General features: G+C 51.0%; 1 protein-coding gene across 5 annotated transcripts in view; it reads right to left on the reverse strand.

Moving 5' to 3' along the window:
- CCDC88A (coiled-coil domain containing 88A) overlaps nt 1-21,514 on the reverse strand; it is a 2,139,415-nt gene that overhangs the window by 561,600 nt on the left and 1,556,301 nt on the right. For all 5 annotated transcript variants that reach the window (XM_069608255.1, XM_069608254.1, XM_069608253.1 and 2 more), the window contains exon 21: nt 7,120-7,263. In XM_069608255.1, coding sequence (XP_069464356.1) covers nt 7,120-7,263 — 144 coding nt within the window. The remainder of the gene's footprint in view (nt 1-7,119; nt 7,264-21,514) is intronic.

Here is a 21,514-nt window from a genome sequence, read left to right on the forward strand (position 1 = left end):
GCACATTCTGAGATGTAAGGGTGGAAACCATTACAGTATGCCACTTTCTAGGGAGAACCCCCCCGGGATGACATTTATGAAATGACCGAACCAGTCGCAGAGCATGAATATCTTCCGCTCTTTCCCATGATCTCTCTGCTGGGGAATACCCTTCCCAGTCTATTAGATACTGAAGCTTCCCGTAATGAAGTCGTGAATCACAGATCTTCGCTACTTCAAATTCAGGACCAGTGGATGTTAGTAGAGGAGGAGGATTGACAGTGGTTTTAGGATGAAATTTACTTCTGCAGTCCGGTTTTAATTGTGAAATGTGAAAAACTGGAGGTATCCGTGACCAAGATGTACGAAGACGTAAACGAAAGGCTGCTTGTCCAATCTTGGAAAGGACACAAAAGGGTCCAAAATATAGAGTATACAACTATGTCGCAGAAAATGCATTACGACCTGCACTATCGCTGGAGGATGTCACCACCGCATCGGCAGCAGACCCGTCCATGGCCTTGGCCATTGCTCTCACCATGAACAATAAGTGGAGGGACTACGGACGTGCTATTAAAGGTCACCCACGAGTAAGCCAAGAGGAACTAGAGACTGGCGAAAGTGCACAAAGATCTAGCCGTCAAAGACCAGTCCATACTACTGAGAGGGTGCAAGCTCGTCATCCCAGCCACACTCAGAGCAGAAGTCATCAAGACAGCACATGAGGGTGACCGGGGATCCGATAAGGCCAAGAAGCAGCTCCGGTGCAACTTCTGGTTTCCATTCACGGACTCCTTAGTGGACAATTGGATGAAGAGCTGTATACCATGCCAGTGCACTGCAAAGCATAGGTGCCCACACGCCTACAGCCAACACACATACACGACCGACTATGGGATCAGGTCGCAGTTGACTTCTACGGACCCCTAGAGACGGGGGAATACTTAATAGTCTTCATTGACAAATACTCAAGGTTTCCCCATTATAAAGAAAGTCACGACAACAGCATATTCCCAAGTGGCAGCCATGTTCAATGAGGTACTAAGTGAATGGGGCATACCGCAAACGATTAAGTCAGACAATGGTCCCCCGTTCAATGGACACGATTTCGCCACATTCGCGAAACATATGGGTTTTATTCATCAAAAAATCACGCCAAGATGGACCCAGGTAAATGGATGGGCTGAGCGCTTTATGGCGTCAATCAAAAAGATGATACAAAGAGCATATATCGAGGACACCAACCCGCACCAGGCCCTCTGTAGGATGCTCAGGGATTATCGCAATACACCCCACGAAGCGACTAACAAAGCACCGGCAGAAGTGATGGTGCGGTACAAGGTCCACACCAGACTCGTGAGAAATGTCGATGATCAAGAGGAGCTCAACGTAGAAACCATCTTGAGAGACACGCGGGGAAAGGACAGAGCAAAGCATGACACAGACATTAGAAGGAAAGCTGTACACAAAGAACTTGTGAGAGGAGATGAAGTACTGGTGAAACAGGCACCAATCAGGAAGAGAGATCCAAGATATTCACCACACCCTTTCAGGGTAGTAGCCGTCAAAGGATCCATGGTGACTGCACAGAACAAGCCGCAGGAAATCCCGAAATAACTCACACTTCAAGCATCTGATCAAGAATGAGGAAAACGACGCACCCCAAGTGGACCGAGAGCCAGAGGCGACAGAAACCTGTGGACTTGTGGAGCCCGCCAGAGGAAGCAAGGAGCATGCCGTCAGCCAGGCCACGGTGCCCAGAAGGCACAGGCCCGAGTGAAGGTTGGGCTCGCCCGCAACACACCATACAACAACCCAATGAATTTAGTGGAGGAATGCTTCGACAACCTCAGAACATTTGTCCGAGGCTGATGTTACGTGACTCTGTGACTATGAAGATGATATGACTTGGTTTTCATAAAAGGGTGCGGGTCGCAGACCTGTGGGATTTTTCACTCTTGATATTGTAGACCTGGTTCACTATCCTGCCAGGTGCTGTGACTATGAAGATGACTTGACTTGATCTTCACAAAAGGGTGTGAGTCCCAGACCCCTGGGATTCTCTCCCCTTGGTACTGCTGTTCCTTTTCATTAGGGGTCTTAGCTCTTCCCCCAGTGACTTCCCTTGTGCCCCAGTATGGTAGCTCCAGCATCTGCCAGGGCCCTCTTCCAACCTCTCCAGTAGCCTGTGTACCTTTAGGATCTCTACCATCTGGGCCTGGTCGGTTTCGGGGTTCTCCACCCTCTGTTTCCGGCACATTTAGGCTTATGTACTCTCCCGGCATACTGCAGAATCTGCGCGGCACTTGCAGATCATCAACGGGTGCACCTTCTTGCAACTGCGCGGTCCCTCAGCTTGGTTTGCCTGGACGTTCGCTGCTCTGCTTTTTCAGACCAGGTAAGAGCCTCTCCCGCCTGCCCGGTAAACTCTTCTGTAGCTGCTCTGGTTTTTCACTGAGCCGAGTGTTCCCCATGCTCGCGGTTCATCTAAGAACGGCCTCTCTCTCCTTCCTGGTTTTTCGGTATAGTTTTAACTGGCTTTTGTTCAATCGGCTCCTGAGAACTACTAGACTGCTCATTCAAGTTCTAACAAGTGCTCTCTATGCTTCTGCGTGGGTTACTTGTCCCAGTACTGCTCTTTAGATCTTCCAATGAGCCAATTGGTCTCTCCCTTATCTCAGTATGCTCCTTAAGGAGTCCACACTCTTCCTCGTTACAGTACTTCCTATATTGGCGGTATGACAAAAACACATTCGGAAAACTAGGGAAAATGTTGATGGAAGGGGGCAGTAAGGTGTGTTAGGGTTAGGTGGGCTATGGGGCTACCATGTTCTCCCCAGGTCGTCACTAAACCCATATGCGACTTCCCTCCCCATGAGATCCACCTGCTGAGTACCACCCCCAAGGGGGCTATCAGGTAGCAGCTTCACCTCCCTGGCCTGATGGGAAGGGGCTCTCCCTAAGGGAGAAGCAACAACATCCAGGGATTCGTCAAAGTGACCAGTCCTTTCTGAGTGTATTAGGACACAGTCACCTCTGCCAGTAGTTTTTGGGAGGGAAAACATAGCTCTCAACCCACACGCTTCTGGCGGGTGTCACCCGCTTTGTAAACAGCTGACTCACCCGCCAAGCCTCCAGTCCCCCCATTCGTTTCAATGGGCCTCTCACCCGCCAAAAATAAAATCGGGTGTTTTCACCCGCCTTTGTGACACAAATGGTTGAGAGCTATGGGGAAAAACAGATTCCCCCCAGAATTGGCATTCCTGTCAACTATGGCTGACAAGATAGGTGAACATGCTAAGCCCCATGTGAAGAGGTTGTGTTGGAGTTAGAGGGACCTGAAGAGGACTTAATCGGAGAAAAAATCCCATCTGGAGATGCACTTTCAGATCTGCCTGCAATTGGATGCACAAACTGTATCCGTGTCACAGGGGAACAATGCAATATCTTACCTTGACGGGTCCTCGGTTAAAGCTGGTCGGCTGTTTAGACAGACTGAAAAAATCAATGCGCATTGATTTTTTCAGTCTGTCTAAACAGCCGACCAGCTTTAACCGCAATTGCGAAGCCTTTAGAGTACTTTTTGGGCATTGTCCCTTCAGCTTAAATTTCAGGCTCTATCCCTATTAAGCCTCAGATGAAGAGCTGTGGAAGGCTCGAAACACGTGTTAGGCTGTTGCTTGTACTAAACCTTGGACTTTAAAGGCTGTTCTTTCATACAAATCACTTGGACTCCCGATTTTTATTTTGCTATACTTGGCGCAGTGAAACTGGGACTTGTTTGTGTCTCATATATTGTGTCCTCTGTCCAAAACCTCTCTTATCCTATGCTCGCCCTAACTCTAAAAGTAAACAATATAGTTGGCCTAAGTAAGCTTCACTCCCACTACACTTGGGATCCTGGTGCCTGGTTTCTGATCCCCACCCACAGAGTTCTCAGTGTCCTTTCTGGCCCCGGGCTAGTCCTTGTAGGTCAAAAGAATTTAAAGAAATGTCTCTTGGTGGCAAAAAGGTCTCTTTACTAAGTTCAAACAGTTCAACACCTATCCCATCTCTCGGGATGCAATCTCCTCCATGTAAATTATAGGTCCTCCTGAACCCTCAAAATTTTCACAATACTCAATTTTCTTACCTCTTTTGGCAAGGTCTGGTGTCTTGGCGTGCCTTCCTTGTTCGAGTGGTGAGATTTCTTATCCCGTGGGGGACTTTGAACTATTCTGCCTTGGCCTGGACTCGTCCGCACCTCAGCTGCACTGGGTAAGGTGCTTTTCTTACCCCCTCGAAGGGGGGGGGGGTCATTTGACTTTCAGTCCGACTCCGAATGTAGGTTTGCTATGCTTTCCTGTGTGGATCAATTTCTTCACCCCTTCTTGTGGAATTTGGACTGTCAGCCGAGTGGGGGCTGGTGGCTTTCTCAGCCTTTTTTTCTGTTTCTTCACCCCTTTGTGGGGTATTTGGACTTGCAGCTCTGTGTGGGTTTGTGACTTGTTCAGCCTTCCTTTTCTCAGTTTCTTCACCCCTTTGTAGAATATTTGGACTTGCAGCCCTGCGTGGGCTTATGGCTTTCTGAGCTCGCTCATCCCCTCGTGGGGTAGTCAGATTCTTAGCCTGGTGTAAGCTCTGTTGTGGCATCAGCGCCCTCCATGTGGTCTTGGTACGAGGTTGCGTATCTCTCTTCCAATGTCAGTGTTCCTCTGGGGTTTCAGTGTCTATGGCCAGTGCAGTTCTGCGTCTCAGACCTGGCTTCGGTCTGTGCAGTCACGGTTCTCTCGGCTGATTCTCCCCTTCTGGAAGAATGGGGCCTGGATGTCACTTTGGCAGGAGGTCAACCTGCTGCTCCTGGCTTGACTTTACTTCCTTAGACATCGGTGGTACCAGGCTCTCCGGATTCTCTGCCTTGCACCAACCATCATGCGTTCTGCAGGCTTCCCAGGCTCTCCACGTTTACGACATGGTTCCTCTTTCTTCCTGTCAGTGCTTACAGTCTCAGTTGAGGAAGACTGCAGAGAGAGGACAAACTCACTTGTAAGTAAGGATGCTGGGACAGAAAGGCGATTTCCGTGGCATACTCAATGTGACAACAAGGCACAAAGGACTTATTGTTATCTCTTAGGATAGCTTGGGGAGGGGATGTGAACACAGAGATGTCAGATAAAGAGTATTTGGAAGTGCAGGAGGGATGAAGTGTAAACCGTAGAAATGCAAATACCTGCTTAATTCATATAAGATATTACATACAGTATACTGAAACACCTCTCTGAAATGTTTACACTTGTTCAAACTGTCCCCTGGATGAGTGTATGGGTCTTGCATTGTTGGACCGTTCCAGCTGTCAGTTCAATTTGTCAAATCGGAGGGGGGGTGGCGGGGGGGGGGGGGGGTGGCTGGTGTTGGCAAATTTGAGGAGCGTTGTTATAAGGCACTTGAAAGACCTGAAGCTTGCTCTCTTTTGGAGTGGTCAGACTTTGTGATATAAGTGGCTACTTTTGAACGCTTACTACCGAACAGAAGAGTAGCTGAAAAGAGAGCCTTACCACTATGGGAAACCTTTTTACAGTTGATTTGACTTAGAGTTTGGAGTAGACCTATTGTAACCACTGTAGTTAATGCCAGTACATACTGGTTTTCCTTTCCTAGTCACTATTGTTTTTCCTATGGCTGATTGATGCTGTTGTACTCTAGTGGTTCTCTTGAATTTTATTGAATTTCATGTCTTGCTTCCCCTTTTATAGTAAGAAAAGTTGAAAAGACATTTTACGACTGATGTATATCTGATGAAAACCTTAATAAAAAAGATATTCATAATACAATATATCTACTATCCAGGATTGTATACCTATTTAGCTGTATTCCTACAAAGGTGTCCAAGAAAGACCTTGCATAGGTTTATAAAACATTATGATTGTTTCTATTAGGCCCATACAAGAGGCCAAAATATTCATGTAATGTCCTGAAAAGGGAAGGAAATATAGGTCAGTTTGGGTTTCCTGAATTGCCTGAGTATAATAGCATCTGTATTAGCCATATGTTGCCTGATTCGCTGGACCCAGAAGTGACGCACAGACCCTTCGATGAGGGTACAAGATAAACTGACTGAGCTGTTGGGACAGTACTTCCCTCTGGGTATGAGCATAGAAATGTACAACATATAAGGGGACTAAGAGGCAGTTGGAAATCCTCATTGAATGTGTTAGGTCAGAATCAGATTTGATTTATCAACACCCCCGGCACTAATAACCAGTTGTTAAAATTGAAAGGCTGAAACATGGGCTGGAAAATACCGATCGGAGAAGGCATCTGATCTATAGAACAGGTGGATAACTCTATACAGAGTTTTGGCAATTGTGAAATGCAAGTATAAACTTGCAGAGTAACACAAATATAGACATTCAATACTGAAAGGAGTGCTTAGGGAGCTAGAACCTAAGTTCCAGAAACTGGTCGGAAATGGCAACTTTGATATCGACTGAATATTAGTAGATGTGTCCATTTGCTGCTGTGTTTGTGTTCAAATCATGGGATATTTTGTTGGTGACTGTGTCCGTCATATCTATCAGAGAGTTACGGCAAGACAGATTCTTTGGCCAGGTTCAGAAGAAAGGGAAACCCTTCTGCTGCCTTTATCGAAAATGTGTCCATCTCATCTAGGATCTGTGGTGAGTTGCTGGATAAAATAAAGCAGAATTTACCTGCCTGAAACTCAGACCAGAATTCTGAAAAATCTTTCTTGCTTTCTTTATTCAGGGAATGGAAAACCTTTGAAGTCGGAACCTTGTCTGTATTAGGACCAGACCTGCAGTGCTTACTTGACCAACACTGAACTATCTCTAGATGACTTGTATTTATGGTTCAAACCCTTGGAAAATGCAGGCAACGCATAGGGTTTCACAAACTCAACAATGAAAGATTCCATAGGGACAAAGGCAGAAGACCCTTTAGACAAAGAAACAAATACACTTTGAGATCCTCAACTTGGGCATGGCTTGATCAAACACTTTTAATAGTCATGCAACCCCTCAATTGATGTGCCGATACATGAGCAAACAGAAAAAACATAAATAAGATGCAAAAAACTGTCAGATGCATCAATTTTTGGGATGAACAAATAAGATATACAATAGCATAACGCTTGTTTCATACCTATCATTTTCATCACAAAGTTTTTGATATTCTGTAAAAACTGTTTCATGCTTTTTGTTCTCCTGTAACATTTTCTCCTGTTCTGCTTTTAGCACTTTTTCCAATTCCTCTAACTGTACCTTTTGTTTTAGGAGCTGATTGTACCTGCAAACAGGGGGTAAAAGAAAAATAAATCATACTGTTGATTGTGCTTGTTCACTAGGAAATATGCAATTACGGAACAGTATTCACTGATTCACATTGCTTCTGTTTGCAATACTAAGTAGACTTACTTATGAACAATTCAGCCCAAGGCAGAACATTTCTATTTTAGATAGAAATAATCTGCATTCTTTGAAAATGTTGTCATGTGAAGGGGGCAGGTGGCGAGAGACACATCTATCTTATCTAAACATGTACATTCCTTCTGAGTTTTTTGCGTATAAATATGGCTGTGAAAATAAAGGCATGGTGCACTTACTCACTTGCTACCGTGCTCCAGACGGGCCATGGGGTTTGCCAAGATGTGTGTGCCATCATCCAGCAGTATCCTCGGGCAGAAGCTAGTGCCGTTAAACAGTATACTGCTGTCTCTCGCTCCATTGGATTTCAGCCTTCCCCATGGATCTCCGGAGCTACACCTTCCGGCGTTTAGGTCCGGGGATATCCATTATGAAACTGTAAATAAAAGTTACTCACCGAAGTGACTAGAGAACTCATAGTCCTTCGTACCCTTTCCTCCATCCTTGTGGGAATCCCCAGGCATGGGGATGGTACCAGAACCTTGGGCAGCAAGAAAAGAGAGCTTACCCTTTAAATTTAGTATAGCGTGCAGGGGTGCGGCCCTTGGCATGGGACCGCCCAGTTGCTCCGCCCTCTCGGCTTATCCTCAGTCCCCGTTTGACACATCAGACGCTGGTAAGCCTGGCTACAACATTATTTTAGCTTATTGGCCTACTAGCGGGGGAAGAAGGGTGGGATGTATGGAGGAAAGGGGACTAAGGTCTTTGAGTACTCTAGTCAATACGGTAAGTTTTATTACTCAGACGTCCCGCCCCCTTTCTTCCAATCTTGTGGGTGATTCTACTGAAACGAGAATTGGGCGAAGCTAACCAAATCGCAGTCAAACTAGCTGGGGGCAAAGAGGCTCCTCAGAACCTCTTGTCCAAACTCTGCATCCTTCCTGGGACTGGTGTTCAGAGAGTAATGTTTGCAGAACATGGATGACGTGGCCCACGTGGCTGCCTTGCTAATTACCTCCCAGGTGTGCGCCTCCGAAACGCCACTGCAGTTGCCTTTGCCCTCACCGTGTGAGCATGGATACCCGGAGGCACCTTCTTTCCCGTGGCCGCGTATGCCTCTGAAATGGTCAGGACCATTCAACCGGCGATGGAGGCCTTGGAACCTTGGGTGGCAGGGGCAGAGTCGCCAAACGGGACGAACAGTGCTTCTGATTTTCTGAAAGGCTTCATCCAAGAGAGATAGAATCTGAGCAACCTCTGCAGATCCAAGGAATAGAGAGCCCTTTGCGCATCAGACTGCTGATTAGGGAAGAATACTAAGAAGCATATTTCCTGATTTAGATGAAATGGGAAAAACACTTTGGGCAGGAATTTGGGATGAGTGCAGAGAAGTACCATATCGTTGTGTAAGATAGCGAATGGTTCACACGACGACAGCGCTCGCAGCTCACAGTTCCTACACGCCGAGGTGAGAGCCGCCAGCAGAACTGACTTGAGCGTAACCGACTTAATGTCGACTGAAGCCATTGGCTCGAAAAAGCCTGCGCTGCAAGGCCACAAGCCCTTGAGGCGTGCCTTCACTACTGTGTTAGCCGCTGAGAAAGTTTCATCCTTAGAGTTCTTGTAGGCCCCGATAGCTGCAAGATAAGTGCGGCAAGTATCCACTTGGACCCTGGAACGGGCCAGATGCATAGCGAAATACAACACATTGTCAAGGGTGCACGTGAGAGGGTCTACGCCATCCTCCTGTGCCCAATGGCAGAATCTCATCCATTTACTTTTGTTTTTTGAGCGACTAGATGGCTTTCTGGTCTCCTGGATAATACCCCAACTCTCTTGCAAAGTGTGCAGGGCGAAGCCTTAGCTGATCAGGAGCCAAGCTGAGAGGGACAGCCTGCCCGGGACCGGCTGCTCCAATGCCCCATGCTGTTGGGTAAGGAAGCCCCGGCTGAAGACTGGAAGATGGATCGGGCCTCACAATTTCAGCTGGAGGAGGTCCGAGAAGCACGCCCTTGATGGCCAGTGAGGGTCGATTAGCATTAGAGTGCAACCCACTCAGCTCCGAAACTTGCAGAGGGTTCTCTGGAGTAGAGGAGGGGGAGGAAAGGCATAGCATTAGCGGCCGTCCCAGCAGAGGTTGAACACGTCCCCCAGGGAACCCTGCCTGTGCCCCGCTCATGATGCAGAGAGGGGACATTTCGAGTTCTGTGGAGAAGCAAGCAGGTCTAGGTCCGGGAAGCCCCATCGCTGGAAGAGATAAGGAGTTGATATGCATTTCCCACTCGTACGTGTTGTAGTACAGACGGCTCAATCTGTCGGCCTCCGCATTGCTGTCCCCCGAGAGATAAATGGCACTGATCCAAATCCTTTCTGGCAGGGCCCATTCCCAGATTTAAACCGCCTTCATGCAGAGCAGCGGTGACCTCTCCCCCCCAGCCCCCCTGCTTGTTCAGATAGAACACTGTGGTTGAATTGTCAGTCCTGACCAAGGCCGCTTTGCCCCTGATTAATGGCAGAAAAGCTTTGAGCGCCAGGCCCACCGCTCTGAGCTCCAGGAGATTCATGTGCGCAGAGGTCTTCTCCATTGACCATAAGCCATAAATTAAGTTATTGCCTAGTGTTGCCCCCTAACCCTGAAGGGACAAGTCTGTCACCACAAGCGAGGGCGCTGGCTGCGAGAACTGGGCTCCCGAGGTCACATTGCTGTTAAGGAACCCCCAACGGAGGTCGGGGTGAAGAGAAGAGAGAACGGGCAACCTGTCTGACTGCCACCCCATCTCCTGGTTCCATGAGGGTGCTAACTGTAGTTGAATGTGCCTCACTTTGAGTCTGGCATGCAGCACTGTTAGGATGAACACCAGCAAGTGCTGAAACCACCATGCTTAAGTCGCAGAATTGGATAGAAAGTGGCAAACCTCCCTCGCGACTTTCAGCTTTGGGGAAGATCCTCTGAGACACACTGGGCCTCATTCCGAGTAGGGCAGTAAGGGTTACCGGTCACCGGTAACGAGACCGGTGCCGTTAAACCCTTACCGCCCTACTACGAGTTCCCTTTGCGGGTCCTTCTTTAATGCCTGCTTTTAGCAGGTGTTAAGGACGGGACCCGCAAAGGGACTTTAGTGCTAATAACGGTACCGTAATTTACGATACTGTTATTAGCGCCTTCCCCATTCCCATTGAGCCCTATGAGGGCTCAAATGGGAATGGGGAAGGGCCCTGGTGAATGGGAAATTACCGGTCCCTCCAACCTTGGAATGGACCAGTAATTAATCCATTCACCAGGGCGGAGTCGGAACGATTTTGGAGGCAGCCATGCCGCAAATAGCGGCGTGGTTACCTCCAAAGTCGGAATGAGGCCCACTGTGCTCCATCTGACTTCCAGAAACACAACGTCCTGCGAGGGGTGCAACTGTGACTTCCTTTGGTTGAGGGAAAACCCCATCTGGTGGAGAACATCCGCCAATCTCTGGCAGGAGTGGAGAGCCCCCTCGGGAGAGATGGCCCTTACTAGCCAATCATCCAAGTAAGGGTATAGGTGGTGGCCCTCCAACTGAAGAAAGCCTGTCATCGCATTTATATGTTTTGTGAACACGTGAGGTGCCACATTGAGACCAAAAGGTAGCACCTACTGTGATGCTGGAAATGCATCGGAGGGACAGGGCATCCGTATCCTTGTCCTTAACTGCTTTTTATCGTGTGTTCTGTTGTGTTTTCCACGCAGGAGTTCATGTGGGGCTCCTGGCGATGCAGCTCTCTCTTGGTTTGGTGAACAGACCCGTGGGATACTCTTATGGTACCCATGGGTAGGGGTACAACCCTGCGCCCCTAGTGTATGTTTTTGGGCACCTGTGTATGACCCACAGAGCAGGGTACGGGCTGGTGGCAGCTCCATGCTGAAATGACTGGTGCCCGGAGCGTCCTCCATTTTGGGATGCCCAGGCCCTGTCATTGGAATCGGTAGATTCCTGATGGAGACAAAATGGCCCCCATGGCCTCTTGCCTTCCATCACCTGTTATCTTGATCTTCCCGAAGTCCCGGGAAGCCCTGCCTCTGTCCCTTACCCCTGACTGGCTGTTGGGTGGAAGTTCCGTATATGGTAGTGTGGGGAAGTGCCGACCAGACTGGCTGGAGCCTTCTCAACGACCGTATGTTGTGGGTACGCCTGTGGGTGGGACCTGGGTGAATGGAGTGTGTGACGAATATACATTTTATGCTGTGGCTGTCTAGTATGGAACAAGTTACTTACCTGTAACTGTTGTTCTCTAGCATGGGTCTGGCATGGATCCACATGCTCATGAATATTCCCCGTCGTCAGGCCGGGAATCCTCGGTATAGAAAAAAATCAGTATCAGTTTCGTTTCTGATCTGTCTTTCTTAGTAGTAACCAATCACTGGTCTCTGGGTCATACTGCCCCCAGCCAATGACTGCCCTCTCCCTAAGCCCCGCCTCCGGCAGCCATCCTCAGATTTGGTAGCACGTAAAGTGGCAGTATGACCAAGTGAAGAGCCGCAGAGGGGTAGGCGGGAGGGTTCGCATGTGAATCCATGCCAGACCCATGCTGGAGAACAACAGTTACAGGTAAGTAACTTGTTCCATACTAGACAGCCACAGCATAGAATGTATATTCGTCACACACTCCATTCACGAAGGTCCCACCCACAGGCGTACCCACAACATACGGTCGTTGAGAAGGCTCCAGCCAGTCTGGTCGGCACTTCCCCACACTTCACATGCTCATGAATAAGAGAATACCTAGCAGTACACACATGCACAACCACGGGAGGTGGCAACAGGCTCAACATTAAGCAATACAACAACTCAACATTAAGCAACTCTTACCTCCTCACCAGGCTCACCTTAGGCAAACAGGTTTCGCAGCACTGCTTGGCCGACCCTGGACTCCTCCCTGGAGTCCCGATCGACGCAGTAGAATCTTGTGAAGGTGTGCGTCGACCTCCACATCGCAGCCCTGCAGATGTCCAGCAGGGGCACACCAGACAGGAACGCTGTGGTAGGAGCGATCGCTCTGGTCGAATGGGCTCTCGGACGGCCGGGCAGCTGTCGGTTTGCCAACCGGTGACAGTGCATGATGCAGCCGGAGAGCCATCTGGAAATGGAAGTCTTCGAGAGAGCCTTCCCTTGATTCACAGTCCCAAAGTTCACAAACAGTTATGACGTCTTCCGAAAACTCTTTGTGCGGTCCACGTAGAACTTCAGCGCTCTAGCTACATTCAGCGAGTGCAAAGTCCTCTCAGCCGGCGACGAAGGCGACGGGAAGAAAACTGGCAACACCAAGGGCTCGTTGAGGTGGAAGTCCGACGGCACCTTGGGCATAAAGGATGGGTGTGTCCTCAGCACCACCCTCGTATCATGAAAAGTCAAGTATGGAGGCTTGCAAGATAGGGCCTGGATCTCTCCCACTCGTCGTGCGGAGGTGATGGCCACGAGGAAAGCTGTCTTCCATGACAGGAACTTCAAAGGCGCCGAATGCATAGGCTCGAATGGGGCCCCCATGAGCTTGGTCAGCACCACATTAAGCTCCCACGCCGGGGCAGGAGCCTTCACCGGCGGGAATGATCGGAATAGTCCCTTCATGAATTCTTTCACCAGGCGATGAGACCACAAGGACGCCCGTCCCGTCGTCCTGGTATATCGGGAGATTGCAGCCAGATGTATTTTGATGGAGGCGTGAGCCAGTCCAGCTTTGGCCAGCGACAGTACGTACGGCAGTACTTGAGGGGCCGTAATCCGCAGAGGGTTAATCTTCTGTGCACGGCACCAGACAGAGAACCTCTTCCATTTATGTCCATAGCACTTGAGAGTTGAGGACGCCCTGGCCTTTGCAAGAACCTCTCTGCAGTAGGCCGGGATGTCGTACCCTCCAAACTCTAGTGCTGCAGGAGCCAGGCCTGCAAGTTCAGCGACTCCGGGTTGTGGTGAAGAATGGCGCCTCCTTCTCTGGAGAGAAGGTCTGCGTCCGTCGGCAGCTTGACTGGTGGGGACGTTGACAAGTCCAGTAGGTCCGTGAACCAGATCTGCCTCGGCCACGCCGGTGCGACGAGGATCATCCTGCACCGGGACCTCTTGAGCTGGTTCATGAGCCGGAGCAGCAACAGCAGCGGAGGGAACGCATAAAGAAATAGGCCGCCCCAGGGGAACGAGAAAGCATCGCCCATGCTCCTAGGCTGGGGGAACCTGCTGGCGAACCTCCGGCACTTGGAATTCGTCGCCGTCGTGAAGAGATCGATTTGGGGTTCGCCTCATCGTCGGAAGAGTCGATCCACTTGATCCCGGTGTAATTCCCACTCGTGGCACGAGCGCAGCTCCCTGCTGAGTGAATCGGCGATCGTGTTTTTTATTCCTGCCAGATGAAGAGGCACCAGAAACATCCCTTGGGCGACGGCCCAATGCCACAGATCCTGGGCTATCTTGGATAGGGCCGGGGACCTGGTTCCACCCTGCTTCCGGATGTAGAACATCGTGGTGGTGTTGTCGGTGAAGATCCTCACCACCTTGCCCTTGAGGGACGGAAGAAAGGACCTGAGGGCCCAGAACACCGCGCGGGGCTGCAAGATGTTGATGTGGAGAGACTTCTCCTCCAGGAGCCAAAGGCCTCTCGAGTGAAGATCTCCGGAGTGTGCTCCCCAACCTTCCAGGGAGGCGTCAGTCGTCGCCGTCACCTGGTGAGCTGGGGTCTGAAAGTCCATGCCCGCGGACAGATGGGCACGGGTACTCCACCACCGGATCGCTTGACGGAACGTCTCGTTGAGAGGGATCCTGTCCTCGAAGCTGCCCGTCGGCTGGATCCAGCGGGCGTCGAGGAACTCCTGTAAGGGTCTCATCCGAAGCCTGCAAAGGCGCACCAGATAAATGCAGGAGGACATCATCCCGAGGAGGGACTTGATAGATCTTACCCTGGCCATGTCCGTGGCCAGCAGACGCTGCACCTTGCCCAGAATGGTCCTGGTCCTTTCCTCCGACGGCGAGGCCAGCCGCGCCACTGTGTCAAGCTTGGCTCCCAGAAACAGGGCGACTTGCGACGGAACCAGGTGGGATTTCGGAAAGTTGATGGAGAATCCCAGGTCTGTGGGCAGCTGGACGGTCTTCGCAGTGTGCTCCACGGCGAGCTCCCTTGTCCTTGCCCGGATGAGCCAGTCGTCAGGTAGGGGTAGACGTGGATCCCCTGTAGGCGCAGCCGCGCCGCCACCGGTGCGAGGCACTTGGTGAACACCCTGGGTGCCGACTTCAATCCGAACGGGAGGGCCTTGAACTGGTAGTGCCGCCCTTGGACCACGAACCTGAGGAACTTACGGTGTCTTTTTAGAATGGGGATGTGGAAGTACGCATCCTCCAAGTCCAACGACGACAGGAAATCGCCCTCCTCCAGCTGTCCCAGCACATGCTGGAGGGTGACCATACCGAACTTCTGTGCCTTGATGTACTTGTTCAGTCGTTGTAGGTCCAGGATGGGGCGCCATCCTCCTGTCTTCTTTTTTACGAGGAAGTACCTTGAGTAAACTCCGGAGCCCCAAAGCCTCTTTGGGACGAGCTCGATGGCACCCTTCTTGAGCATCGCCCTTACTTCCAACAATAGTTGAGGGACGTGATTTTCCTTCCCGGCCACGGGTGGAACGCCAGGGCACTTCTTCTGAAACTCAAGGGCGTGCCCTTGGGCCAGGGCGTCCAGCACCCAACGGTCCTTGGAGATGGACTCCCACACGCTGACGAACCTCGCCAGCCGGCCTCCCACTGGGGTGCTTCGGCGGGGGCCCGACCCTACGGTCGGTTCAATCTTGTTTGGAGGCCGCCTTGCCTCCTTGTCGACGACGACGGGCACCACCTGACTTGCCGCGTCCCCTGTAGGCTTCCTGGGACGAAGATCTTGCTGCTTGGCGGTAAGTGGAGGAGCCACTGCCGGATCCCTTGGAGGCACCTTGTCTGCCTCCGGAGCTCCGAAAGGACGGCCGTCGTCGTTGGAGCACTCCCAGTGCCCGGGCAGTCTCTGTGTCTGTCTTGATGGCCTGAAGGGACTCATCAACCGCCTTCCCAAACAGGTTGTTCCCGTCGAATGGCATGTCCAAAACCTTGGTTTGTACGTCCTGGCGGAAATCCGTGGCCTTGAGCCATCCTCGTCCTCTCAACCAAACGCCGTTGCCCAACTGACATAAACCGGTGTCGGCGATGTCCGTTGCCACCGTGATGGCGTGGTCCGAAGCAATCTCCCCCTCCTGTAGGATTTCAAGGGCCTCAGCCCTTTTGGCATCCGGAAGGAAGTCTAACAGAGGGGCGATTTTGAACCACAACTCCCTGTCGTAGCGGGCTACGATAGCCAGGGCGTTGGCCGCCTTGATAGTCGTCGCTGCGGATGAGATGATCTGTCGTCCCATCGTGTCCAACTTCCTACCCTCGCCGTCCGGCGGGGAAGTTGATGTCGAGGCCGATGCCCTCCCAGCTTTCTTCTTTGCTGCCGCCGAGACGACCGAATCCGGGGTAGGTTGTGCCCGAAGGCACAAGGGGGCAGCGTCGGGGACCCGGTACTTCTTCTCGTACCGGTCCCTCTTTGCCGGCGCCGTGGCAGGGTTCTTGAGGAGGGCGAGCCCCTCATCCCAGATGTCATCAAGAAGCGGTACGGCGAGGACCGTCTTCCTTTTAGCCTTGCGCCGTTGGTATAGGAACCCTTCTTTCTTCTTTTCTTCTGGGCAGAGCTGGAAAAACTCGGATTCCCTGGAAATCATGGCATGAAAGGATCCAATCTCATCGGGCGGGGACGCCCGAGCAGGGGGCGACGGGGGGAACGTCCCGTCGTCGCCTCCGTCGTCATCTGTACCTGTCGTAGCCGTGTCTGTGCCTGTATCATCCCCGTGGGTAGTAGACCGGGGGGAAGGCAGAGCAGGCCGCAGAGGTGGGAGAGGTGAAGTAGGATGCGTCCTCCTCCTCTTATGCGGTGGACTCTCCGAAGGTCCTGGCTCCGGTTCCCCTGTCGCGTCTGGCTCAGGTACCTCCGTCGGGGAAAGGGGCAACCTTGTCCTTATTTCCGAACATAAGGACTGAATCTCTGACAAAATGGCCGCCGAGGTGTCCTGCGGCGCCGGAAACGACAGGTGCGAGGGCTCTTGAGGAGCCTTGTCGGCAACACCGTCGCTCTCGTGGTCGCCCTCGTCAGGATCCCTCCCGATGGGCTGGGCCTCTTCCACGACTTCGATGAGCTCTTCTTCAGAGGTTGTGTCCGTATCCACGATGGCCACCTGCCCCTCCCCTACCTTTTCCAACAAGGACTTCGTGGGGGTCTTCTCAATGGGCTTGAAAGACGACTCCCTCCGCGGTGGCAGGGAGACTCTGGGTCCTGAGGGCGCCTCCACTGGTGTAGCCTCCACAGGCTGAGCCAGGGCCGCGGCGACATCCTCAATCGAGGTCTTAGCAGGGTGAATTAAGGCCTTCATCACCTTCTGGACGCCTGGGGCCTTCACCTTGGGGGGAGGGTCCGAGCCTCGCTCCCCCTCTGCCGGAATCTTCGAGATCGACCGGGGCCTCTCCAGAAGCTTCGCCGGGTTCTCAGACTTCCTCTTACCCGAGCCAGAGCGTTGGCTCGTGGTTGATGGCGCCGGGGAGGATGCGCCCTGCCTGGCAGCCAAGGAGCCCGACCGTTCGGCGCTCCCGGTGCCCGCGGACTCGCGGTGCTTAGCCTTTTGTTGGGCCCCTGTCACTAGGGCACCCTCACAGGACTTAGAAGACCGCTCTGACTTCTTTTTCTTCTTCTCGCCTGACGGGCTCTTCCCTTCCAGCCAGTTGGCGAGACGGAGGTGGCGATCGTTCATGGTCCCACAAAACGTACAGTCCTTCTCCTTGTGCGTCTTGTCCTCATGGAGACAGTAGAGGCATAACGAATGCTCGTCCTCCTTGAAAACATTCTGAACCTGGCATCCAGGGCAGGTCCTGAACAGCTTCCCGGGCGTCGAGCTTCCTTTCTCCTGGGCCAAAAGCGTAACTCGACGAAATCTTCACCCTTGAGGGGCGTAGAAAACTCCGAAACGGATCCCCGTTGATCGGATGTAGAAACGGTGCAGCTTGAGGCTCTATTTAACCGAAAAATGAGAAAATTCTCCTGAAAAAGCGCGAAAACGCAGCAAAAGCTCGAGAGCTACAGCACGAGGACTCCCAACACTTGAACGTGCGGTAAAAATCTGAGGATGGCTGCCGGAGGCGGGGCTTAGGGAGAGGGCAGTCATTGGCTGGGGGCAGTATGACCCAGAGACCAGTGATTGGTTACTACTAAGAAAGACAGATCAGAAACGAAACTGATACTGATTTTTTTCTATACCGAGGATTCCCGGCCTGACGACGGGGAATATTCATGAGCATGTGAATCCATGCCAGACCCCATGCTGGAGAAACAGGATTATGAATGTGTGAAACTAGCATTAATAGCTAGGTTTGGGAAGACCCCTTCCCAGTATCTTAATAGGTTTAGAACCCTCAAAAGGCATGATGGTACCCCTTGGGTTATCTGGGTGTGTGAATGTTTGAAAAACTTAGATGGTTGAGTTAAGGGTTACAAAGTGAACACGTATGAAGATTTGAGGAATCTTGTAATGTTGGAGTCTATTTTTGATGTCTGCTCTCCTGAGCTTAGACAGCACTTGGCTGATTCAAAGGAGATAGATCCTAAGAAACTAGCTAAGGCTGCTGACTTGTGGGTTGCCAACAGGGCTACTTAGGAGGATTCTGGGGCTACTCAGAAGATGTTTGAGGGGAAGCAGCCAAAGAAAGACAACAAAGAGAATTCCAATAATTCCAATCCAAAAGATGGCCCCAAACATAACTAGGGTAAGCCACAAGGTAAACCGAATCAGGCTAGTGTACCAACTGGTTCCACACCAGATGGAGGGCAGAGCAAACCCCCATTCCAGAGAGCATTTGGAAAATGCTTTGTTTGTGGGTTGCCTGGCCATGTGAAAGGAGATCCCAAGTGTAAGGGTAAACCTTCAGGGATCAACACTGTCTCCTTAGCCTTCTCCCAGGTGGATGAAGTACCTATGACCAGTGGAAACTTTCAGCTACTAGCTGATGAGCCCATGAGACATGAGAGTCTCAGCTAGTGTTTCTTTAGTGTCCTTGGGTCTTTGGGAACAACAGAACTTAGATGTCTATAACTCAATCCCAGATAATACTAAAGAGTATTATAAAGATAGTGTTCTTGTGAATGGTCAGGAGACCCCTGCCATCAGAGACACTGGAGCCAGCATAACTGTGGTTGATGAATGTTTTTCAAAGTGGAGGATGTTGCTAAGGCATCCAAACGCCTAACCAAGTTAGCTGGAGGCCCTGTGCAAATGGTTCCCCAGTTACCAGCTCTCATCCAGTGCAATGACATGACTGTCAGAATACCTGTAAGTGTGCAAAATAACGTACCTGGGAGGGTCCTGTTGGGTAATGACCTTAAAACTCTTGGAGTTGTGTCTAGCACCCCCAGGCCCCCCAGCAGAAGGAAGCAGGAGCTCACAAGGTCTGCAAGGGAGAGAACCTTAAGAGGCTCTCCTGGGGACTTGGTAGAGGAAGCTATCACCCCAAGTCCACAGGACTTACTTGCTGCTACTGCAGGACAAGAAAAGACGAAAGGGAAACCTAAGTCTGCCAGCAAGAAACCAGCAAGCACTCCTGTGCCCAGAAGGACACCTCCGAGACTGTCCAAAGTCACACCTGTGACTCCCACACCAGCTGAGGCTGAGTGTGAGGTTCAACCTTGTATGGTCAAACTAGATACTGAGGAATCAGATCTAGAAGAAGATCTTACCTTGGTAGGAGATCTTGACCCTGTTGAGCATCCTGAGCTGCAGTCTTTACTGGCAGAAGGTGGACCCAACAGATAAGATTTCAGTAAAGGACAAAGAGAGTGTCCTACCTTGGAAGGTCTTCGCCAACAGGCAGCTTCTCATCTCAATGGGACTGAGCCTGGGAAGTATAGGATGCACTGGGAAGATGGCCTCTTCTACAGTGAACCAACTGAGTCAACCCCTGGAGACTACAGAAGACTTGTAGTACCTCTAGTGAACCGACTCCAGTTTCTGCAGTTAGCCCATGAGGTACCTTTGGCTGGTCACTTAAGTTTTAAGAAGACCAAGGAAAGGCTATCTCTACACATGTACTGGCCTAAGATGGGTACAGAAGTAGACAAGTTCTGCAGAAGCTGCCACACTTGCCAAACCTCTGGCAAGAGTGGATCCAAGAATGTGGCACCCTTAGTGCCTCTCCCAGTGGTGGGAATTCCTTTTGAGAGGGTAGGGATTGACATTGTTGGTCCTCTCGACCCTTTCACAACTTCAGGCAACAAGTCTATCCTGGTTGTAGTGGACCATGCCACTAGATTTCCTGAAGCTATACCTATGAGGACTGTTACGGCTCTGGCTATAGCTAAGGCCCTACTTGGTATTTCTACCAGAGTAGGTTTTCCTAAGGAGGTGATATCTGACAGGGGATCACATTTTATGTTGCACTACATGCAAACCATGTGGAAAACCTGTGGAGTTACCTACAAGTTCTCAACTGCTTACCACCCCCAAACCAATGCACTGGTAGAGAGGTTTAACAGAACTATGAAGAGCATGATAGGTGCTTTAGAAGAACGTGGGACCTTCTACTGCCATGCCTTCTCTTTGCATATAGAGAAATCCCTCAGGAGGGAGTAGGATGTAGTCCCTTCGAACTTCTTCATGGCCATCCAGTCAGAGGACCATTGGCCCTGAATAAGGAGGGGTTGGAGAGTGCTCCTTCCCCCAAGCCAGTCAGAGTGACCAACTATGTGATAGGTCTCCGGAGGAGAATGTCACACATGATGGCAGAAGCAAGTGATAACTTGAAGGCTGGTCAAGCTCTGGTCAAGCATTGGCATGACCAGAAGGCTAACATGGTTGAGTATACTCAAGACCAGTTTGTTCTAATTATGGTCCCCACAAGGCAGAGGGCCTTGCAGGACAAATGGATAGGACCCTTCAAGGTTGTGGGTTGACTTGGAGAGGTGAACTATCTGGTGGACTTAGGCTCCCAGAGTCTTTCACACCAACCGTTTAAAGGCTTATGTCTCCAGACCTGACATAGGAGCTTTTCTTCTAGCTTCAGCTCAGGAGGAGGAGGAGAGTGAACCTCTACCTGACGACCTCAGAGGCTTACCTTTAGATGAACAAGTGGAAGGAGTTAATCTCTCTTCCAGTCTCACATCTGACCAGCAGGATGAGTGCAAGTTACTGTTAAATCAGTTTGCCTCCCTGTTCTCACTTTCACCAGGCTTGACCCCTTGTGTCATGATCTCTGCTTCCAAAAGGTCAGGGTTTTCCCAACTCCCTTGGAAGCAGATCCATAACCCAGGTTCCGAGTGCCAACCAGTCCCAATTGGGACCTTTTGGACCCAGTCCTGGCGCCAGTGGCACCAGGCTCATAAATATGCCCAGTCCCAGCGCTGGAAGCGCCGGGCTCATAATGCTTGGGTGGACTTACCTGCAGCAGACCATGCTGCTTACTTGCCTGCCAGTTGAGCCTCTGATCCTCTTCTGTTTGGAACTACTTTTCCTGTTGGGTGGGGCAGGAGCCACTCCCTAGATTCAGAACACTGGAACTCTTCTGGAAAGCAGGAACTCTTTTCTTACCTAGGCGTGGCTGTGGAAGGAGACACCTAAGCACTACAGGAGGCTATTTAAACCACACCCGATGGATGAATCTTGCTTTGCGTTATTCTGCATCCTCTGCAGCAGAACGCTCATCGTGTCTTCTGCATCTGATCCTGGGCCTAAGGAAAAAGGCTTACCATCCTGAATCCAGTCTTCAGCAACACCTATAAAGACAAGAAAGAACAGGTTAGCATTACGGTCTTCAGTGACAGCTCTTCACTTACCTGGTCCATCGGCTGTCACCAACGCCTTGCGCTGCATTCCGGCATCTGAAAGACAAAGGCTTACCTACTCTTCGTGCGCTCCGGAGGTCTTCACACTGCATTCCGGCATCTGAAAGACAAAAGCTTACCAACTCTTCGCACGCTCCGGAGGCCTTCGGCGCTGCATCCCGCATCTGAAAGACAAAACAAGGTGCGTTTAAAGACATTGGGGAACTTTAATACTCACGTGCCATTACTCCTTTCCACATCTAACCCAGTGGGTATTCCGGCACCCTGCAGCCGCTCCGAAC

This window comes from Ambystoma mexicanum, chromosome 4q (assembly GCF_040938575.1).
Source record: "Ambystoma mexicanum isolate Mex_15411 chromosome 4q, UKY_AmexF1_1, whole genome shotgun sequence".
In the NCBI taxonomy this organism is placed as follows: Eukaryota; Metazoa; Chordata; class Amphibia; order Caudata; family Ambystomatidae; genus Ambystoma; species Ambystoma mexicanum.